The 23,373-nt window shown below is 43.7% G+C and overlaps 1 protein-coding gene across 1 annotated transcript in view; it reads right to left on the reverse strand.

Annotated features, from left to right (window-relative positions):
- GLP2R (glucagon like peptide 2 receptor) overlaps positions 1-23,373 on the reverse strand; it is a 119,320-nt gene that overhangs the window by 32,832 nt on the left and 63,115 nt on the right. The window contains exon 9 of the mRNA XM_074970804.1: positions 16,500-16,569. Coding sequence (XP_074826905.1) covers positions 16,500-16,569 — 70 coding nt within the window. The remainder of the gene's footprint in view (positions 1-16,499; positions 16,570-23,373) is intronic.

Consider the following 23,373-nt stretch of genomic DNA (forward strand, 5'->3'; position numbering starts at 1 on the left):
AAAGTCGTTTCTCTATCCATATGTGTATATCATTAATGCATATGAACTTATGATAATTGTGTTGTATGGTGGCCACTAAAACATGCTGTAAGTTGGGGAATCAGCCAGACATTAGCTCCCCAAAGGCAACAGCAAGGAAAGTAGCCAACACCCAGTGGGGTGTCAATCAACCCATCAACCACCATTGTCCAGCAAGGGAGCTATGATGCGACTCACCTGCATGAGGCCACACCAGGGGAATTGCTCAACCTTGCCTGGAGACTCAGCAATGCACCCAGACATGCCTGGACTTGCGTTTTCCAAGCACATGGACTGAGGGTATAAATAGACACACTGGCCACATGCTTGGCTTTTTTCCCTTCACCCACCTATGCAAGCATCAAGGACACTCTGAAGACTCCAACTGAGGGGACTGGCCCAGATTTCAAGGGTGAAATCTGTGGACTATGAACTGCAATATCCAGTGGGGAGAGAAAAACTACTTAGTCTAGTTGTTGCCCAGTCTAATAGGGTTGAGAGTTTAGACTGTGTGCTTATATTTTATTTCTTTCTATCACTATCTATGGGGGGAGGGATAGCTCAGTGGTTTGAGCATTGGCCTGTTAAACCCAGGGTTGTGAGTTCAATCCTTGAGGGGGCCACTTAGGGATCTGGGGCAAAAATTGGGGATTGGTCCTGCTTTGAGCAGGGGGTTGGACTAGATGACCTCCTGAGGTCCCTTCCAACCCTAACCTTCTACGATTCTATAATTTAAAATCTTTTATAGTCAATACATTTGACTGTTTATCTTTACCAGTGACTTTGTATGAAGTGTGTAGCAAATTTGCTCAGGTTTTGCAAAGGCTGGTGTATATCCACTTTCCACTGATGAAGTGGTGACCCAGTTAATAAATCTGTACTGCCCATCTTGAGCAGTGCAAGACAGTATATTCCTGAGGTACAGTGCTGGGAGGATCTAGATCTGGTGCCTTTCTCTGTGAGATTCATGAGTGACTCTGGGAGCATTCATGCAAACTAACTGGGTGTGGGGTCTCCACATGAGGTTGGTCTGAGTGATAACAGCACCTGGAGGGGTTTGCTGCTGATCACTTCCAAGGCATTGTGAGAGACAGCCCAGGCTGGAGAGAGTTCAGGGGGGCACAGCAGTCCCACAGTCCCAGGCTACACCCCGGGCAACCCATCACAATATTATTTTCCTTTAATTCTTGATTAATAAAGTCCAATATCCGCTGATCCATTATCTTGCCTGAGATTGATGTCAGGTTGACAGGCCTATAATTACCTGGATCATCTCATTTACCCTTTTTAAAAATTGGCACTACACTAGCTAACTTCCAGTCTTCTGGAAGTTCCCCAGTGCTTCAAGACTTACTAAAAATCAGCATTAATGATCCAGTGAGCTCCTTAGCCAGATCTTTTAAAACTCTTGGAAGCAAGTTCTCTTGCTCTGCTGATTTAAAAATGTCTAACTTTAGTAGCTTCTGTTTAACATCTTCCTGATAGTCACTCTGCTCTCAGTTTTGATGCCCAGTGCTAAAGTGGCCACCAACAGCCAGGAGGAGCAATCACAGGGAATCACATGCTCCAGCCAAGGCAGCCCTTGGCTAGAGCATGCTCAGTCAATCTGAGGGGATGGCACCTGCACAGCGTGGTCACATGTAGCAGCCAGTAGGGATAGAAGCACGGTCCGTGCAGACTGAATCTTCAAAAAAATGTAGCTGCTAACCTCTAGCAAACCACTATTGAGCAAATGAAAACTGAGATTTTTCAGAGTCTTATAACTTGAAAAAACGTGGAATTTTTTTCAGAGGGACTGTAAAGGGCACATCCATGACACTAGGGATTCCCTCTGCCAAATGTCAAGTCCCTGCTCTAAAGTATGAAGGCATTGAGGCTTCTCAGTGAAGAAGCTGTCAGAATTTTTTTTTAACATGGACAAACAGATTTCCCCCAATCTCATTTTCAGAAAAGGCTGACCTGTTTTTGCTGAAACTTTCAACATGCAAAAAACTTAACTAACTAAACCTTCCGCCTGATACAGACACCCAACGTGGGAAATTTCAATTCAAACTGTTAAAATCTGGCAAAGTTACAGGCAATTGAAAACAGGTTCTTCTAAGGGGAAGTGTTTGGCAACATTAGCTGTTGGTGGTGTGACCAGCTCCACATATTATTGTGAAGATGTTGGTCATGACTCCATAGTTCAGTCTGAGGTGAGTTTTGTACTCAAAGCAGCAATTCAACCTTTTATTGTGCATGAAGAACACAGTGTAGTCCTCTGAAATTTGTAGCACTAACTCTGTGAATACAGATTGATTTGTCTGAGCATTTACAAATACACTGTTAACTAGTCTATAAATTAGAATTGATTTGAAAACAGGACGCTTAATTTTTTTTGAATAGTTTTTGCTAGCTTCCATGCTTATTCAAATAGGGCCTGGCTGGAGTTGGAATCTTGCTGAGGAAGGAGAATATCTCCACAGCAGGGGAGGCATCCATTGGGAATTATGGACATCTCCTATGACCCAATTGTCCTCACTTATTCCCCCTACCCACCCAAAAAGGGGTATATTCCCAATTTTTGCCCCTTCACTCCCTCATTGCTGTTCACCTTTCTATTCCCCCTCATATTCCTGTTTACTCACATAATCTTCCCACTGCTGGATGTTTCCCCCTCCCCTTTCTCTGGTGTCTGGTGATAAAGGGCATGAGCGTGGGGGAGCAGAGGAACAGTAAGGATGTGGAGGGGAAGAGACTGGGGAAGGGGGCAGAGTGAAAGCTGGGTGTGTATGGCGGAACGGGTTGTTTTAGGGAAACCGGTGCCATGCAAAGTGGGAGCCTGGGTGTGCAGTTGCACTCTAAGGACTTTCATCTCAGTAGCAGTAACATGTGAGCATTAAGGACGCATAGGGTAAGAGGTCAGAGCTAAGGTTTTATGTTGTTGTGTGAGTTGGATGAAAGGGCACTATTAATGGGATCAGGGATAGCTCTATCCCGACCTGCCCTTATGCCACCAGCACAGCAACCTCATTGGTGGATTCCAGCACAGAGCCAGTGACACTGGGTAGCAGAGATTCATTGGAATGAATAAGTCTGTATCCAAGCCCCAGAGCTTCACAGTGGTATGGGAGCCCTGAGGCTCCCTACTTATCTCCATATTCTGGAAGGTTTGCTATGCTTCCCCTTCTCCAAACTCTAGCTTGAGAAGAGGGCAGAGAGATGGGGCCCCAGTCATGGGAGGTATATCAAGAACAGAACTAGAAAGGAGGAATCTCCAGCAGTGTTGCAGCTGTGTGTGTTGGGGTGAGCATGTTCTAACCCACCAGCCTGGTGTCTGTGGTGGAAAAGGTGACCTCTTGCCTGCCCCAGAACTGCAGTGAATGTGGGGGTGGAAAAACTAGTATGTAATCTTGTAGTTAATGACTGTAGATAATGCCTGGACTGGGCAAGGCCTCTGTGCAGCCAACCAGCACCATTGGGGTAAAATCCAAGTTGCAGCTGTGGTGCAGATCAAACAATGATACACAAGGAGTGCCCGCTAACCAAATTCAGCGGTGGGCTCTGAGAGCTCCACTTCGCCATTAAGAATGCTATTCCTTGGCTCAGCGAATATGCAAACGCTAAATCAATAAATGTAGTTAAAGACTGCGGACATAATGCATACACAAAAGGTGGCTGAGTTAAGGCTGCATAGGAGTTCCAGGTTAGAATCCCCACTCGGGAACTAGGACTTGAACTCCGGCCTATTCAATCCCAGGTGAGCTGCTCTCAGTCTCTCATGCTGAAGTTGCTCCATTTTGTATAACATATTGTGTGTAAAATAATGAATAATCATTGGGCCAGAGAGAGTAAAAATTACCCTATGGCTTCATCTCATTGGTCCTCCTGACTTCAGGCTTCAACCCTGTCTCCTCCAGCTGTGGCTACTTCTCCCCCTGCCAGCAAGAGGCTGTGTCTCTGTGAGTGACTGAGTACCAGAATGCCAATAAGTAATTAAATAGAAATGCTGGAATGACATTCTGGAGCATTCCAGCATGACTTGAGCCCTGGTTTCTGCTCAGATCTCAGGCCTTCTAGTTCAAGCTCTCAGGCTGTCTACTATCCAACCAACTGATCTCACCCACATGTTTCCTCTGACCTGCTGCTTCTGCTCCCATGCAGCCTCTGGTCCTTCCCATTCCTGTGCTCTGATGGCTATGGAGTCCCTGCTAGCCTGACATTGCACTCAGTGGGAAGAGAGAGAATACACAGCATGCAGCAATGAGCAAGCAGGCTTTATATAGCAGTTTCAGACGATATTATGATGATACATAACTAGGGAAATGCGGACTAGATGAATTTACTATAAGGTGGGCGCAGATCTGGTTGCAAAACTGTACTCAAAGAGTAATTATCTGTAGTTTTCTGTCAGATTAGAAGGATGCATCTAGTGGGGTGTGAGGCTGTATGGAATCTGGGGGAAACTTGAGGATATTATGAACATTGATATTTTAAAACTGCAATGAGCCGTGGCAGATATGCCATATAAGGTATCTGCAAAAATGTTATAATTTGCCAAATATGATAATTTCATTTATGTGTTGTATCACCTTTGTAGTTTGGGTTATAGATATGTATGTATGTCTGTATTACAAAACTTGTGGTATACTTTTGGGTGACACCCCGAGACAGTTTGGCATCAGCACTGCCTACCCTGCTTGATGGCCCATTAAGGACCATCAGCTCTACAATTGACCATTGAGAGAAGGCAAGGGATACACTTTTTGACTCAGCAAGGAATGCAGGGGCATGCATATAGACAGAACTCTAAGGCTTTCAAGCCATGTTCTGGGCAGCTTGTGTGTGGGACAAAAGCAGCACAAGCTGCAAGGCAAAAGACTAGAAAAGGCAGATTTGTCTTCTCCATTTTGTCTTCAATCCTGCTTCTTACCTCTGGAGGAACTTTTCTACAAACGAAGCTCTGAACAAAGGACTGACTGACCCATCCAAGATGTGTGGATGTTTTTCCAGAGGGACTTTCAAGCCAGCAAAGTCACCAATACTGCTAGGAACCTGATATATGGACTTTGAAGTCTTTGAATGTAGGTGACTGTTTCATAACCATACAGCTAAGGGTAGCCTAGAATTCCTCCTTACCTGTAAGGGGTTAAGAAGCTCAAATAACCTGGTTGGCACCTGACCAAAAGGACCAATGGGAAAAGAAGATACTTTCAAATCTTGGGGGGAAGGCTTTGTTTGTGTGTGTTCTCTTGGGAAGCAGAGAAGCATCAGGTCAGAAAACTCCTTCTCCTATAAACCATCCTAAAAGTCTCTCATATTACAAATTGTAAGTAAAAGGCGTGTTAGATTATCTTTTGTTTTGTTTGTGAATTTTTCCTTTGCTGGAGGGAGGTTTATTCCTGTTTTTTGTAACTTTAAAACTAAGCCTAGAGGAAGTTCTGCTGTGTTTTTGAATCTTTTGTTATCCTGTAAAGTCATTTTCCATCCTGATTTTACAGAGGTGACTTACCTTTTTTTAAAATAAAAATCCTTTTAAGAACCTGACTGATTTCTCTCTTGTCCTAAGACCCAGGGGTTTGGGTCTGTGATCACTTTGTAACCAATTGGTTAGGATATTATTCTCAAGCCTCCCCAGGAAAGGGAGTGTAAGGCCTTGGCAGGATATTTTGGGGGAATAAGAACTCCAAGTGGTCCTCTCCCTGATTCTTTGTTAAATCACGTGGTGGTGGCAGTGTACCCTCCAAGGGCAAAGAATTTGTGCCTTGGGGAAGTTTTAACCTAAGCTGGTAGAAATAAGCTTGGGGGGGGGGGTCTTTCATGTACCCTAGAGATCAGAGTGGGGAGGGAACCTTGATAGACTGTTTTACCATTTAACATCTCTCGTCTTGTTCTTTTTTCTTTATAATAAATCTTTAGTTTTAGACACTAAAGAATTGGCTGGCAATGTGGTATTTTGGGTAAGATCCAAACCTATACTGACCTGATAATGTGGCTGGCCCTCTGGGGTCAGAAGAATATTTTGGACAGTGAGCAGAGTTTTTAAATAACTTGTCACTGTACTGCACCTAGGTGCTGATTGAGGAGCCAGAGAACTGGAATGCAATAAAGGGGGCTGTGTGATTTCTTGTTTTGCTTCTTGATAACCAGTGTGAGGGATCAGAAGCACAGTTTGTGACTGGTTGGGGAGTTTAACTTCAGTGTTACCCACCAGTCTTGGAAGTATCTGTTTTCCCTTTTGCAGCCTGCCCTGACCTTAGCATTTCCAGTGAGGGCTGCCCCAGGTACCATGGGTCACATGAGGTCCCACAGGGGTTTATTCTGGGTCTGGTACTAGTCAATAATTTCATGAATGACTTGGATGATGAGGTGGAGAGTATGCTTATTAAATTTGTGGATGACACTACGCTGGGAGGGATTGCTAGCACTTTGGAGAACAGGATTGGAATTCAAAGGGACATTGATAAATTGGAGAATTAGTTTGAAATCAATAAGATGAAATGCAATAAAGACAAATACAAAGTATTACACAGGAGGAAACATAAAATGTACAAATGCAAAAAGGGAAATAACTGGCTAGTTGGTAGTACTGCTGAAAAGGATCTGGGGTTATAGTGGATCACAAATTGAATATGAGCTACCAATGGGATGCAGTTGCAAACAAGGCAAACAATTGTTCACTCTTCTCCACATTGCTGAGGCCTCAGATGGAGTAGTGTGTCCAGTTCTGGGCACCACACTTTAAGGAAGATCTGGACAAACTGAAGAGAGTCCAGAGGAGACAACAAAAATGACCTATGAGAACAGGTTAAAAAATCGGCATGTCCTCAGAAAACAAGACTGAGCAGGGACCTGCTAACTGTTGTTGACCTATGCCCCTTCCCTTTCCTCATTCACTAGTATAGCTAGGTGTGCTTTGGCAGATATAATATTGATAAAGGTTCCTATAGCTCAGATGTTCTCAACCTGCGGCCCACGGGCTGCTTTCAGACCAATCAGCACAGAACTGCGGCCCATGTGACATCCTCAGAGCCATACAGGTAGTATTTGATGTGGTCTACATAACACATTGTGGGCCTATTAACTTGGGACATGCATGGACACACACAAAGGGGTTTAGGCTTTGCTGTATTAAGAGAGGATAGTATTAGTTATGCGACGCCTACAGGCAGTTGTTTGTGGTCAGCATAACTGACAAAATAGAGTGTAGGTGGGGATCCTGGGTCACGTTTGCTTACCTGCCCATGAGAGAACAAACAACGGACCTCAAGTGAATAGGTACACCTCATGTTTTTAACATTTTGATATAAAGAGTTCTGGGACTGTTTGCAAATGTTGTTGCTAGGCAGTTAGATTGTATTGACATTAATTGTGTAGGTATTGGAAGCATAAATATAGCCTGCCAAATTATCCATATGGAAAAAGATGGGCTGATATTGCCTATGTCCATGTGAGCCAAACAGCCTTGGGGTATAAAAGATTTAGAACTTTCCTTGATTCCTTGGGTGTGTCCAGTTCTAGAACAGCACATTCCCTGATCTGGGACCAGTCTCCTGATGTGCTCCAGACTGTTTTCTTCTCTTTGTTTTCCATGGCTTCAGAGGGGGTGTAAGTAGTATGATACCTTTTTGTTTAACAGCAATTATTTTGTGCAATTACTTATGCTGTTTAATTATATTAATGAGTGGAAATGACTAAAGCATTTGTTTGGATCTGTTGTGAATCATACCAAAACCTGAAATCTGTGTAGCCCATTCTTGGAAAAAACCTGTGATAATCAACAAACTACATACAGTCAATAACAGTGAATTACAGCTTTTTAATTGACCAGTATTCAAATATGTTAAGGGCTGTTCTAAAGTGGATGGTGAGCAAATATTCTCCACATCTGCTGAAAGTAGGACAAGAAGTAATCAGCTTAATCTGAAGCAAGGGAGATGTTGGTTAGATTTCAGGAAAAAGTTTCTAACTATAAGGATAGCTATGTACTGGAATAGGATTCCAAGGGAGAGTGTGGAATCTCGGTTTGTGACCCAAAAACCTCTTGATGCCAACTGGTAGGGGCACAGAGGTTCATGGGGTTACAGGGATCCCCTTGGTTCACCAAAAGGATGTCATGTATGGTCTCTACTGAAAGCCTGTTTCACACTGGTCACCATAACTATTGTGAGATATATGTATGGAAGACATGTGTGGAGTTATGTATATATACTGAAAATTATGTTCTCTAGGCCTTGTAGTTAAAGGTAGGTCATTCAAAGGTATTGTCTCTTGAGAAAAATTTCTCCAGACAGGAGGTAGGAGACACTTATCTCCCTGGTGGACAATTGTGTACTGTGTGCCTAACAGAAGATTGTTAGCATACTGTTAATGAAGTTTGCGGAGACTTCAGAAGGAAATTAATAGGAAGAGGTAACCAGTGGGATGGGGGGAACCCTGTTTAAAAGTGAAGACCAAAGGTCTGGGCTAGTATGTCTGGAGATTCAGAGAGATACCCTGGCATCATTCAATCTAGGAAGACAAGCTGCCAGCAGGATAAATCTTATGAACAGAGGATCTCAACCATCTCAGCTAAACGCTCTAGGAAAAGGACCGTGGGTAAGCTATCCTATAGAAGATAGGGGAATGTCCTGTGAGTTAAGTTTAGGCTCTGGAAAGGACGTTATGATTTTGTTTTATGTGTAACCATTTGTTTTGTGAGGTATCATTCTTACATTCAATAACTTGAATCTGTTCTTTGATAAAAAACTTATTCTTGTTTTCACTATAATATAGCTAAGTTCTGTGTGTGTTTAGTAGGGTGGTGATCCTGAGTTAAAACTAATATGCTCATGTGTACTTCTCCTTTGGGAGTAGTGAATCTGAGTGCTCTGTGAGTGTTCCATGGAACGGGGGCTGGGCATTCCAGAGGAACACCTGGAGGACTTGGGGATTAGTATATGACAGTTGCTAATGTGTACAAAGTGAGCAAGGCCTGGGGAGGTGGGGGGGGGGGCAGTGCTTGTGTTGTTAGATGCTGGTAGAGAGTTAGGAAGCTCACCCACAGCAGGTGCAGACAAAGCTACCTCATAGAATATCAGGGTTGGAAGGGACCTCAGGAGGTCATCTAGTCCAACCCCCTGCTCAAAGCAGGACCAATCCCCAATTTTTGGCCCAGAACCCTATATGGGCCCCTCAAGGATTGAACTCACAACCCTGGGTTTAGCAGGCCAATGCTCAAACCACTGAGCTATCCTTCCATCCCTCCCACCTCATACTAAGGGCAGGTGATGGGGAGGTGCCTCACAACCCTGGGTATATTAGGGAACCATCATGGTGGCACAGTCAGCAGGATTTACACCCAGTTAGCTGGTTAGCTAATGATCACACTCTAGGCACTTATATACCTATAATAAAGATATGGAAAGATTCTCAAGTGAGAAGGTTGGGAACAGGTAAAAAAGGGTACAATTTGTTGTTTTCTGTTTATTTTGAGTAAGGAAATATAGCAGCAGGAAAGGCAGGATGAGCACAGAGGCATATCCTAGGTACACCAACAATAAATTAGAAGAGTTGGGTTCAGAGCACTACTTATTTGCTGCCAGAAAAAACGTGGAAGGGTTAAAAGCCCCACTTGTTGACTATGACAAGCAACAAGAAGGGCAGCTGAATTCCCCTAAAGACTAAGAAAAGTCCTAAAGACTTAGAAAACCAGCATGGCACCATTCTCAGTGAGACAGCTATTAAGTTAGAGCTGACCAGGTTGGAGATAGCAAAGGTGCAGAAGGAAAAAAATTCCAGATGTGGGCATCCAAAGAGGAGTGGGAGGCAGAAAAGCAAAAGCAGGAGACAGAAGAAGTACCTCTAGAAGCAGCCCACCAAAGAGCACCAGAGCTAGAAGACTAAAAGCATGAATCCTAAGAAGCAGAAGACCAAGAAAAAGAAAGATTCAGTATGCCCTGAGCATGCTGGACTTACAAAAACTGATCCTTCAACCCAGGGGTAATCCCCCACAGGGATCACACAGCTGGGAGAAGCTGTGTCTGAGTTACAGGGAGACAGAGTACAATGAGAAATATTTAACCTCTGTTGAAAGAATATGCATGGCACATAAAATCCCAGATGAGTAAAGAATGACTGCTCGATTGTGAGGAATCAAGGCCTGCAGCAAAGCCAGCCTCCGGGCAACCTAATGAGTGCAGCTGGCCTGTAGTAGGCTGCCAAACTGGCTATATCACATGATTGGTTGGAACAGTCAGCAGACTGGCTCTTCAGCCCAGCAGCAGTTCAGTGGCTGCTCAAAGCATTTGCCAATGGCTGAAAGAGCTCCTGCACCTTCTTGTTCCTAGTCCTGCTTCATCCTTGTTCTAGCATTGGACCCAGCCATGCTCCTGTCTTGGATCCAGCCCTCACTCCAGGTAGCCCAGTTCTGATCCTTGTCTCCGATTCCTGATTTGGACTTGAACTCTGACCCTTGGCCCTGGCCTCTGACTCTGATTCTAGCCCTGGGCTTTGATTCTAGCTCCTGACTCTGGCTGTGACCCTTGGCTTGGCATTTGGTCTCTGACACCAGTTCTGACCCTGGGATCTGATTCCTGGCTACCAACTGCTGTTCTAATGACTAGGCCTGGCACCTGCTCTGACCACTAGACATGACTGCCCACATCCCGGTCACTGACAGTTTGAACAGCCCAACTGTGACAGAATGTACCCTGTGTCCCCATCCTATACACTATTGTAATAATCTTTGTACAAAGTATGTCTTGTGAGGTATCATTTGAAAACTCATAATTTTCTGGTCATTATTGTCCTGATAAAGTGTGCGTGGCAACATTGTAAGTTAAGTTACAAGATTCCGCTGTATGGTGTTTTTAACTTGTGTTCCAAACTGAGGTAGGCAAAACAGGTCTGTCTGAGACAAAGGAATGTGTGCTCTGCTTAATCTGCACTTAAGCAGCACACAGAGCCATCAAGCAGGAAGGGAAACAAAAGAAGCTCCAACAGGAGAGGAAAAGTAGCAGAGAACATTGTTCCCAATAGACTTTGTCTTCTGAATCTCAGTTGGAAATGTTTTTCCAAGGAGGGGGACTGACACTATAAAAAGGAGGGGAAAACACCCCATGACATCCCCCTTCTCTCCCTACCCATCACTTTTACAGCACCAGAAGGGAAAAAGAAAGCATTCATTGAACTGGAGAAGGGGGTCTTGACCTCAGAAGTTTGTAGTCAATGAGACTGATAAAAGCATATGATGAGAAACTTTGCTTCAATCTGATATATTTTGTTAGAAAGGCACCAGTAGCATTTTAACTTTATTTTCTCATAATCTTTTCTGACTTTTTTGCCTCATTATTTGTACCCACTTAAAATCTTATTTCTTTGAGTTAATAAACTCATTTTATTGTTTTATCTAATCCAGTGTGTTTAAATTGAAGTGTCTGGGAAATTCCATTTGGGGTGGCAAGGTATTATTTCTATTAAAGCAATGACAGGCTATATATAAAGTTGCATTGTCCAGGGGAGGGCTAGGCAGTACAGGACAGATATTTCTGGGGGGGAAATCTAAGACTGGGAGTGTTTTGGGGTCACTTTTTAATATAATCCAGGCTGGTAAGAGCCAAGGTGTGGCTGGCTTGCAGCAGCACACACAGAGATAGGTGGGTGTGACTTATTTTGGAGGCTGTTTGTGAGCAGTCCTGACTGGAAGCTACACAGGAAAGCATTCTAAAGGGCACCCCACATTAGAGGGCAAGGGTGACACAGTGACTCATTAGTCTGGATTGTTCCCTGGTATGTAACATAAACATAAGATAGTGGGAACCCTAGAGACCTTACAGGCCCAAGTTGCCAACCTGCAGGCACAGAAGGTAGTCCTACAAGATCAAGCCGTGCTGCCTTCAGGTTCAATCCCAACTTCCACCAAGCTCCACTTCCACTGAGTTGCATGACAAGCTTAATAGTAATTGTGACAATTTTTTTGGTTCCTGATTAGTATTGGCTCCTGTTTTTGCTGTTCCAACATAATCATTCTTACTGAAGTCAATAGGGTATCAACCTGCTTAATAGGGAGGCCCTGGCTTGGGGGGGGGGGGGGGTGGTCTCTGCTCCTTGAAAAATCAAGCCCACTTCTAGGGCAATTTGAAAATGTTGTTCAAGCTATCATGGTGATCTTCGATGACCCAAGTCGCAAGCATATAGTTGAAGCTGCACTTTGTTTGATACCGCAGAGATGCTGGCCAGTTGCTAAATACACAGAGGAGTTCTGATGCTTGACAGTGGACATTGAATGGAACAAGACAATCCAGTGTTATAGTTTTCAGCTTGGTCTAAATTAGGATACTAAAGACAGACTGGCATGGGTGGAATCCCCACGCTGCCTGGATGCTTTAGTCAAACTATGGGTCAAGATTGACAATTGCTTTACCAAACACCAAGAAAAAGATGGTCCTCCCAGCTCCTGCCAGCCCTGGTCCTTCCACCACCAGTCCCTTCTCTATCACCCAAACCCATGCAAGTCAATCAGGTATGGCCCCACCTCTCTGACAAGGAGAAGACTCAAAGCCAGAATCAGGCCTCTGCCTATCCTATGGGGAACCAGGACATTTTGCATCAATTTGCCCTGCCACAGTCTGATATGCACCTGGGTCAGGAAATGCCAAGCCCCAGCCACAGTAGGGGGATCTGGGCTGGGCTAGCACTCTCCCCAGCAGTCCACAGCAACACTTGTCCACTAGTATCCTGGTGATGGCCAATCAGTACCCAACACCTCACCAACTCCCTCTTCAGCTCCCAAACGCAGTGATGCCTAAAACCAACCTAGAGGTTCTGGTGAACACAGGTGCCTCAGGCAATTTCATGGATCTGCAGTTTGCCCAAACACAAAATATCCCCACCCAGCACAATGACTCATGAGTTAGGAGAGTCCATAGATGGGTCACTCCTTTTATTGGGACTAGTCACCCCCAGATGGCTCCCTTAGAGGTAAATACCATTCAAGGCCCCAGAAAAAGTCTTCCACTTCAGACTAATTTGTGCACAGCAGTCACCTGTTGTCCTCAACATCTCCTGGCTCATTACCCACAACCCATGTAACCACTGCTTTCTGAAAGCTGACCCAGGACCAGCAACCCTTTGAGACTTACTCAGTCCTCTAAAGAATTCAGAGATGAGAAGAAAAGATCCAAAGGCAATCCCCAGATGTCTCCAATGACTCCAAGATTCCTGTTAACATTATGGCTGAGGGTTTAGGGTGGATCAGGAAGCAGCAGCAAGGCTGGACCAGGCTAGTGACGAGGCTGGAGTCGGGCTAGGGCAAGACAAGGGCATGACTCAGGCAAGGCTGAGGAGCAGGCTGGAAGTCACTGGAGACTGGTGCACTGTGAGGCAGCAGGAAGATTCCTGGCCAAGTGACACTGTTGCTTAGATTAATCTGTAGCTCTGCTGGGGCTGTGGAAATACTCAAGCCTGGGGTCATCTGACACAGCTCCACTCAGTGATAGGTTGCTGCCACATACCTAGGGACTGACTCACCACAGGCCCAGCTGAGTGCTGACTCATTGCAGCAGTTGAGTGGGCAGCCCTAGTTTGATTGGGGGTATGCCTCACATCCATAATCAACATGTGCACGCTGTCTTGGAAATACTCCACCAAAACCACCTGCATGCAAAGCTCAATGAGTTCAACAAGGACACTGGTATTCCTGGGGTATATCGTCTCACATGAGGGCCTCGCCATGGACGCTTGTAAGTGGTGGTAATATCCTACTGGGCTGCACCCAAAGATGTATGTGGGATGCAATGATTACTGGGCTTTCCAGTTTCTACAGGTAATTTATTAAACAATTCTCTAGTCTGGTTGCACCCACAATGGCACTCCTGCAAAAGGGGTCTGGTTCGACTGGGTACTATTTTGACTGACAGAAGATGGCTTTCACCAACCAGAGTGGGGAGGTCTAAGGGGTACTTTTAAAGTGGGACTATTTAAGAATTTACCAGCTGATGTGTTGGTTGGAAATGACATAATATCGTTGCCTAAAGCTGTTAACATTGTGACCTGTAGTTAAAGAGAACATGTCCCTGAGTTCACAGAGGTAATCTCTGACAAGGGAAAGGCAAGTGATGGGGGAGGAGAAGCTTCTGCCCCCTTATTAGCAGAAAATAGCAATGTGTCTTAAGGGAAGTGGGAGGAGGAATCTTCCCCCAGCCTGTAACAGCTCTCCATGCTAGCCAGAGCTAAACAGTTTGCTGCAGAGAAAAATGAAGCCCCCCTCTCTAGAGACAATAAGGGAAGTTGTTCACAGTAAGGCCCCAGATACAGCTAACAGGGGAAGGCTCTTTATAGGAGAGGGTAGGCTGTGCCAGAAAGAAATCCTGGGGACCCTGCAAACAATTTTGATTGTGCCCTAAAACATAGTGTGGCGTTAATCATAGGCTAATGAAATTGTGCTTTTGCAGATCATTTGGGAACAGAGGACATATGAAATGTTAAAGAATAAATTGTATTGGTCCAATATTAAAATCAGATAAAGGATTACTGCTGGACTTGTGACTCATGTCAGAAGCAGAAAAAAGCCTGTAGGGCACTGGAAGGCTCCCTTGCACCTATTGACAACAATCCAAGAAGAATTCTGGGGATGGCCATGGATATTATAGGACTGTTAACCTATCCAACCCAGAGGGTAAAGAAATATCTATTAGTCATAGTGGATTTTCCCACCAGGTACCCAGAGGCAGCGCCCTGTGTAATTAGAGGCCAAAGCAATGGCTAAGTCACTGTTCTCTCCATTTAGCAGAGTAGGTTTCCCAAAAGAGATTTTGTCATATCACAGTTCAAATTTCATATCTCATCTATTTAGTGAGTTATGGAAGCAATTAAAATCCACCCCATATCATCCAGGGATAAACAGTTTAGTTGAGAGGTTCAATGGGACACTAAAATCTGTTAAAAATGTATGTCAACAGAAAGGAGAGGACTGAGATGTAACGTTACCCTTACTTGTTATTACCTATTTGCTTACTGGGCAGAGCCTCAAGATGCCACAGGGTTTGCCCCATTTGACCTCGTGTATGGTAGGAAAAATCAGAGGGCCACTAGATCCCATCAGAGACTCCTGGGAAGGTGGCACTGAGGCAGAGGGGGAACCACTGGCTGCAAATATTAGGGAAGATTTAAAGACTATGATGGGAATGCTCACAAAAACTAAGTAGCTCTGAAAGAATGGTGTGGCCACAGTGCTTGGGACTGATCATTTGATGTGGGGGATTTGGGGCTGTCGTTACTCCTTGTAAAAATGTACAAAATGCAAAATTCATGGGAGGCTCCTTTCGAGGTCATGGAAAGGGTTAATGATGCTACCTACAATATACAAAGGGCCTACAGCAAGGTTATTCCACAGACTGTGCATGTAAACAGATTTTAATTAGAAATGTATCTAAGTGCTGTGTGTTAAGAGGAATGGCTATCCTGAGTTAAAACTAATAAGCTGGTGTGTACTATTTCTTTGAGGATAGCAAAGCTGAGATTTCTGAGTCTTCAGTGGATTGGGGGTGGGCAGTCCTGAAGGAGACTTGGTTGACGTGTGCCTATCGCTAATCTATACAGAGAAAGCAAGGCCTGTGGAGGCCTGGAAGGTAATGCTTGTGTATGGTTGCCATCACTGGAGGCTTTTAGGAACAAGTTAGACAAACACCTGTTAGGGATGGTCTAAATTTACTTGGTCCTTCCTCAGCACAGGGAGACGGAGTAGATGATCTCTCTAGGTGCCTTCCAGCCCTACATTTCTATGATTCTATGAGCCCAGGGCTAGGGGACAGGCCCATGGAGCAGCTGGAGTGTTGTGTTGCCTGTGAGCCTGCACTGCATATAAGGATTGGCTACAGCCTGAAGGGAAGGAGGTGACTTTTGTGACTAAGGTGCAAAGGCTGGAGAAGCTACGGAGATGGTACCTGATGGGGGTAGAGCTCCATTTAGGTATCTGGGATTTATGTCCTACTCCCACTGACTGCTTTTTGATCACAATATGGTACTGCACATGGTAATGAAGAGGTTGGAATAGATCTCTGCATTGTAGTGACTTTCTGGGTGAATTGCAATCTTCCCAAAGGCTCTAAGTTTGGAATAACCCAGCAGACAGGGGTGTCTGCAGCACAATGGGATGGTCTACTGAAACCAATTTGCCAGCACTGCCATACCATCTTGCTTCTGAAAAGTTAGTGATGAATTCATAGAAAGAAAAACCCTCACACCAAATAAACAATGAAACAAAAACCAGCTGATTTCACTGACTCTTCAAGTGCACATGTCCTATTGGACATTAGTATTTGTAGTACTTGTCCCTTCCTCCATTTTTGTGTTTATTTACTCTCACTCCAAGTTGTAGATTCTTTGGGACTGTGTTTTTACACCAAGTGACCACTGCACTTTGTCTGTCATTATCATCTGAGCCAGAATATAATTTCTTGGAAAGATAAAAATAGACAATCACACCTATATAATATATAAACAAAAGATAAAATAATCCTTACTGCAATGGAAAATAACATTGGCCCTCGGATGATCCACCAGATTCCCATATGGTCATTTGTTCCCCAGCACCTAAGGATTAATTTAAAATATAATTATATTAGATTCCTAGAAACAAGTTTGGTAATTTTGAAATTTTTAAAAATCACATTGAAATGTTAAAGGGTATTTGACAAGATTTTATTTTATTTGCTAGTCCTTAGAAACAATAGAATGAAATTGAGAGACGATAAGAACATAAGAACGGCCATACTGGATCAGACCAAAGGTCCATCTACCCCAGTATCCTGACTTCTGACAGTGGCCAATGCCAGGTGCCCCAGAGGGAAAAAACAGAGCAGGTGATCCATCCCCTGTCGCTCATTCCCAGCTTCTCGCAAACAGAGACTAGGGACACCATTCCCGCCCATCCTGGCTATTAGCCATTGATGGACCTATCCTCCATTAATTTATCTAATTCTTTTTTGAACCCTGTTATAGTCTTGACCTTCACAACATCTTCTGGCAAAGAGTTCCACAGGTTGATTGTGCGTTGTGTGGAAAAAAATACTTCCTTTTGTTTGTTTTAAACCTGCTGCTTATTAATTTCATTTGGAGACCCCTAGTTCTTGTGTTATGAGGAGTAAATAACACTTCCTTATTTACTTTCTTCACACCAGTCATGATTTTATAGACCTCTATCATATCCCCCCTTAGTCGTCCTTTTTCCAAGCTGAAAAGTCCCCGTCTTATTAATCACTCCTCATATGGCAGACGCTCCATGCCCTCAATCATTTTTATTGCCCTTTTCTGAACCTTTTCCAATTCCAATATATCTTTTTATATCCAAGATGGGGCAATCACATCTGCACGCAGTATTCAAGATGTGGGCATACCATGGATTTATAAAGAGGCAATATGATATTTTATGTCTTATTATCTATCCCTTTCTTAATGATTCCCAATGTTCTGGTTGCTTTTTTGACTGCTGCTGCACATTGAGTGAATGTTTTCAGAGAACTATCCACAATGACTCCAAGATCTTTCTTGAGTGGTAGCAGCTAATTTAGACCCCATCATTTTATATGTATAGTTGGGATTATGTTTTCCAATGTGCATTACTTTGCATTTATCAACACTGAATTTCATCTGCCATTTGGTTGCCCAGTCACCCAGTTTTGAGAGATCCTTCTGTAGCTCTTCGCAGTCTGCCTAGGACTTACCTATCTTGAGTAGTTTTGTATCATCGGCATATTTTGCCACCTCACTGTTTACCCCTTTTTCCAGATCATTTATGAATATGTTGAATAGTACTGGTCCCAGTACAGACCCCTGGGGGACACCACTATTTACCTCTCTCCAATCTGAAAACTGACTATTTATTCCTGCCCTTTGTTTCCTATCTTTTAACCAGTTACTGATTGATTGAGAGGACCTTTCCTCTTATCCCATGACAGCTTCCTTTACTTAAGAGCCTTTGGTGAGGAACCTTGTTGAAGGCTTTCTGAAAATCTAAATACACTATATCCACTGGATCACCCTTGTCCACATGCTTGTTGACCCCCTCAAGGAATTGTAGTAGATTGGTGATGCATGATTTCCCTTTACAAAAGACATGTTGACTATTCCCTAACAAATTATATTCATTTATGTGTCTGACAATTTTGTTCTTTACTATAATTTCAACCAGTTTGCCCAGTGCTGAAGGTAAGTTTACTGGCCTGTAATTGCCGGGGTCACCTGTGGAGCCCTTTTTAAAAATTGGTGTCACATTTGCTATCCTCCAGTCATTTGGTACAGAAGCTGATTTAAATGGTAGGTTACAGACTACAGTTAGTAGTCCTGCAATTTCACACTTAAGTTCCTTCAGGACACTTGGGTGAATACCATCTGGTCCTGGTGACTTACTACCATTTAGTTTTTCAATTTGTTCCAAAACCTCCTCCGACACCTCAATCTGGGACAGTTCCTCAGATTTGTCACCTAAAAAGAATCCCAAACCTGAGCCAATCTCTCTCACATCCTCAACCATGAAGACTGATGCAAAGTATTCATTTAGTTTCTCTGCAATGGCCTTATTGTCCCTGAGTGCTCCTTTCGCATCTCGATCGTCCAGTGGCCCCATTGGTTGTTTAGCAGGCTTCCTGCTTCTGATGTACTTAAAAAATGGAGTACTTGTAGCACCTTAGAGACTAACAAATTTATTTGAGCATAAGCTTTCGTGAGCTACAGCTCACTTCATTGGATGCATTCAGTGCATACAGAGCCAGAAGAGTACCCAGAAGTCACCTACTACAGGACAGGCCCAGCAAAGAAAATAACAGAACGCCACTAGCCATCACTTTCAGCCCCCAACTAAAACCTCTCCAACGCATCATCAAGGATCTACAACCTATCCTGAAGGACGACCCATCACTCTCACAGATCTTGGGAGACAGGCCAGTCCTTGCTTACAGACAGCCCCCCAGCCTGAAGCAAATACTCACCAGCAACCACACACCACACAACAGAACCACTACCCAGGAACCTATCCTTACAACAAAGCCCATTGCCAACTGTATCCACATATCTATTCAGGGGACACCATCATAGGGCCTAATCACATCAGCCACACTATCAGAGGCTTGTTCACTTGCACATCTACCAGTGTGATCTATGCTATCATGTGCCAGCAATGCCCCTCTGCCATGTACATTGGTCAAACTGGACAGTCTCTACGTAAAAGAATAAATGGACACAAATCAGACGTCAAGAATTATAACATTCAAAAACCAGTTGGAGAACACTTCAGTCTCTCTGGTCACTCAATTACAGACCTAAAAGTGGCAATACTTCAACAAAAAAACTTCAAAAACAGACTCCAACGAGAGACTGCTGAATTGGAATTAATTTGCAAACTGGACACCATTACATTAGGCTTGAATAAAGACTGGGAGTGGATGGGTCATTACACAAAGTAAAACTATTTCCCCATGTTTATTCCCCCCCCTCCCCCCACTGTTCCTCAGACGTTCTTGTCAACTGCTGGAAATGGCCCACCTTGATTATCACTACAAAAGGTTCCCTCTTCCCTTCCCTCCCCCCCGCTCTCCTGCTGGTAATAGCTCACCTTAAGTGATCACTCTGGTTACAGTGTGTATGGTAACACCCATTGTTTCATGTTCTCTATGTATATAAATCTCCCCACTGTATTTTCCACTGAATGCATCTGATGAAGGGAGCTGTATGCTCAAATAAATTTGTTAGTCTCTAAGGTGCCACAAGTCCTCCTTTTCTTTTTGCGAATACAGACTACCACAGCTGCTACTCTGAAACCTTAAAAAAAAAATGTTTGCTATTACTTTTTGAGTCTTTTGCTAACTGTTTTTCAAATTCTTTTTTGGCCTTCCTAATTATATTGTTACACTTCATTTGCCACAGTTTATACTATGTGATACAGCGTGGCCAGAGGGCAGCAGGAGAGTGTTAGAAGGGAGCCTTATTCCATGTAGAGGGAAGAAAGTTTGCTATGAATTAATTAAAGCACCTGAAGCCAGTCACATGATAAAACCCCCCTGCTTCAATCAGACAAGTGGAGGAGTTGAAGCAGAGTGGATTGGTGTTGGAGCAGAGAGCAGTTTGGAGGGAAGCAGAGGAGAGTTTGGAGAAGTGCTGCGGTGGGCTAACAAGACCAAGACCCAAGGTAAAGGGACACCTGGTTTGTGCAGAGGGAGGGCAGGAAGCCCCACAAGCTGAAGGGCAGGAAAGGGAAGTAGCCCAGGAGAAGGAACCTCTAGTTCTAGTGGTTTACCGCTATCCCTAGGGCCCCTGGGCTGAGATCCGGAGTAGAGGGCGGGCCCGGGTCCCTCCCTGTCCACTCCCCTCCTCTAGGACACTAGTGGGGTAGTTAATACCCCAGTTCAGGGGCAAGAAATGGTGCCCTGAACCCCCACCCAAGAAGAGAAAGCGTGAGACCCATCATAGTAGTGCTGGCAATTTGCCACAACTCCTTACGAGTAATTGCAGTTCTGGGGGGGCGGGTATTGCCTCTGTATATTCACGCTCTTGTGATTAAAATACCATATGCTGCAAACAGGAAGCACCTAGCCAAAACATGCTCTTTGGGAGCCACACAAGCACCTCTCAAACCACTGAATGTTAGGTGGCTGAACTTATACAAAGACTGTCAGTCATATCCCTAACATTTAGAAATGTCATCCTCTGCAAACAGAGAGGGCTTTATGGATTGCAAAAGGATGTCCTGTTACTCCACACAGTGAGAAAAGTCAGAGACAACTGAAGTCCCAATGCCCAAGCTGTTCCCTGTGGTGGGGTACAGGCCCAGTTCTTCTGGCACTGATTCCTATGGCAAATAATTCCACTGTTGGGTAGCCTCCCTTCCTGTACACATAATTCATTACTCTGCTTCAGGCACCATGCTGGACACACCCAGTTGAACTGGTCTACTGAGATGTCCAGTCATTAAGGTAGGGAAAATCATGGATTTCTGATATATCAAATAAGTTGCTGGTAAAGCAAGACTTTGTAAACACCTTTGCAGCAGTGCAGAAAGTGAAGGGGAGAACTTTGTAGTGGAAATGCCTGTCCTCTACATAAAAAATGCAGGCATTTGTGACTGGATGGCCTGATTGCTATGTGGAAGTTGGCATTTTTCAGACTGAGAGCCCCAAACCAGTCTTGCATTGCTAGGCTCGGGGTGATGGCCATCAGAATTAGTATATGGAACTTGGATATCCTGATGTATTTGCTCAAATTCCTCAGGCCCTTGTTGGGTTGAATTTTTATCAGCCTTCAGGGTGAGGAAAGATCTGGAATAAAAGCCTTTTCCTCCCTACTGGAACTTCCTTGATGGCCCTCTTTCTCAGAAGAGAGCCCACTTCCTGCGTGAGCGGTGTCACAGGAGAGGGGATCCCTGAAGGATTATGGGGAGGAGGTTTGTAGGCAACACAAACTAGACCTAAATAGTGCAACCATTCTCAATAACATCAGCTTCCTTCCCCAGTCAGTGGTTATTCCACAACATGTCACCAGGAAACAGGCCAATCAGATGATCTCCAAAGCACAGGGAATTAGAAGGGGAAGAGAGGGAAGGAAAATGAATGACTGGTGCTGTCAGGTCACACATCAAACCTGAGGTCTACCACTGATGACAATGGCTGACTTCCTGAGAAACTACATCTCTGATGACCACCCTTGGTGTTTTACTCCTTCTTACACTCTAGATGAGACTGAGATTGAGGCTTCTAGTAATAACAATAATCCAGGGCAGCTAAGGAATAAGGGATACTGGTACCTGAAGGATGGAGGAAAGTTGGATCTCTCCTTTTGGGCACAGGAATGTGGCAAGAGTCATAAGGACTGAATGGATCTTTTTCCCTCAGTCTTTTCAGGACTTTTTGGTTTTGGCTGTGAATATCATATCCCCAGGGTTAAAACAGAGACCTGCTCTTTTCCCCATTTCCATTTTGTCTTTTTTAAAGCAGTTTTTAGAATGGGTGAGTTATTTTAGCATATTTATAAATGTGTGGTTTAAGAAAATTGAATTCTCCTAGCAGTACTTTTAAAGATGAGCATCGTTAGGGGCTGGCATTTCTACCAGTGCCCTTACCTTCCTCTGATCTACCTGTCTCTCTTCTTGTCCAGTGACTATGCCCAGGTATGTAACCTGTGGTAGCACCAACTGAGCCTTGTCTAAAGCTACTTTGAACCCTGTTTCCTGAATGAATGCAAAAACTTTTTTCATTAGTGTTTGAGTTTGTGCCTTAGTTTCCCCAAATATAAAAATGTTATTTATATATGAAAACACAAAAGGCCTTTTTTGTGGACTCAACTGGTCTAGCATATCCACATGCCATGTTAGTGGTATTATTTAAAAACAAAACAAAAACCAATTTATTTTAAACCACATATTTACACAATATATTTATACACAGCTGTACATAGATTACATTTGTATACATTTGGAGGCAGTTAAGTTCCAACAGAAACCCCTTATGTTTTTTTTAGCAAATTTGACTAAATTGTTTATAATCAAATGATTTAAATTAGATTTTTATTTGCCTGGTTTATTTACAGACATTCCTTTGGAAAAGGCCCCCCCCCCCTTTTTTTTCAGAATGGCTGCAAAGAAACCAAGAATTTTCTTTTTATAACTTTAACTGCTTAATTCCCCTCAGCCTCTGCAGAGTTCACTTTTTTTCCTTTAAAAAAAAAATTACTTGCTTATTTTTCAAAATGACACCGTTGTTAACTTAAATTTTACCATTTTAAGTATTGTTTCAGGGATTTGAATTTCCATGCCTGTACTTACTGCTTTCCTTACTCCTGCCACTATGCCCCTCAGGGCTCTCAACCTGTTTTCCAGTTTTTTTATTTGTTGCTTGCCTGCTTGTCTGGTCCTGGTCCTGCTTTCCTTGCTGAACCGCCCCTTTTCATGGACACAGGCTTTGTTTCACTATCAGTTTAGCAAGGAGGGTGGCTCCTTAACTAGCTCCCACTCCTCCTGTTCCCTTTCCTTAAATATTCCTTTTAAAATTGTGAAATTACCACAGTATCACTCACAAAAAATACTACACTGCCCAAACTCCTATATCCTTCAGAGTGTTGTTTAACAGAGCAAGATCTGTTTAAAAGGAGTAATCTCTTGAACAAAGTATAATCTTTGGATTTCTTCCTTTTAAACATTTCTTACACAGGTGCTACCACTCTTTGCCCATACTCCTATATTTTTCAGAGTTGGGCCTCACATAGAAAATACCGCCTGAACATATTTCTGATATATATATATTTTTACCTTTATAACTTTTTCATGACCCCGCTCATGCAGGGACTTACAAAACACAAAAGTCTATACCCACTAAAAAGAACTTTGCCTAACAGAGCAGGAGGGGGAAATGC

The sequence above is a fragment of the Natator depressus genome, chromosome 14, assembly GCF_965152275.1.
Source record: "Natator depressus isolate rNatDep1 chromosome 14, rNatDep2.hap1, whole genome shotgun sequence".
NCBI lineage: Eukaryota > Metazoa > Chordata > Testudines > Cheloniidae > Natator > Natator depressus.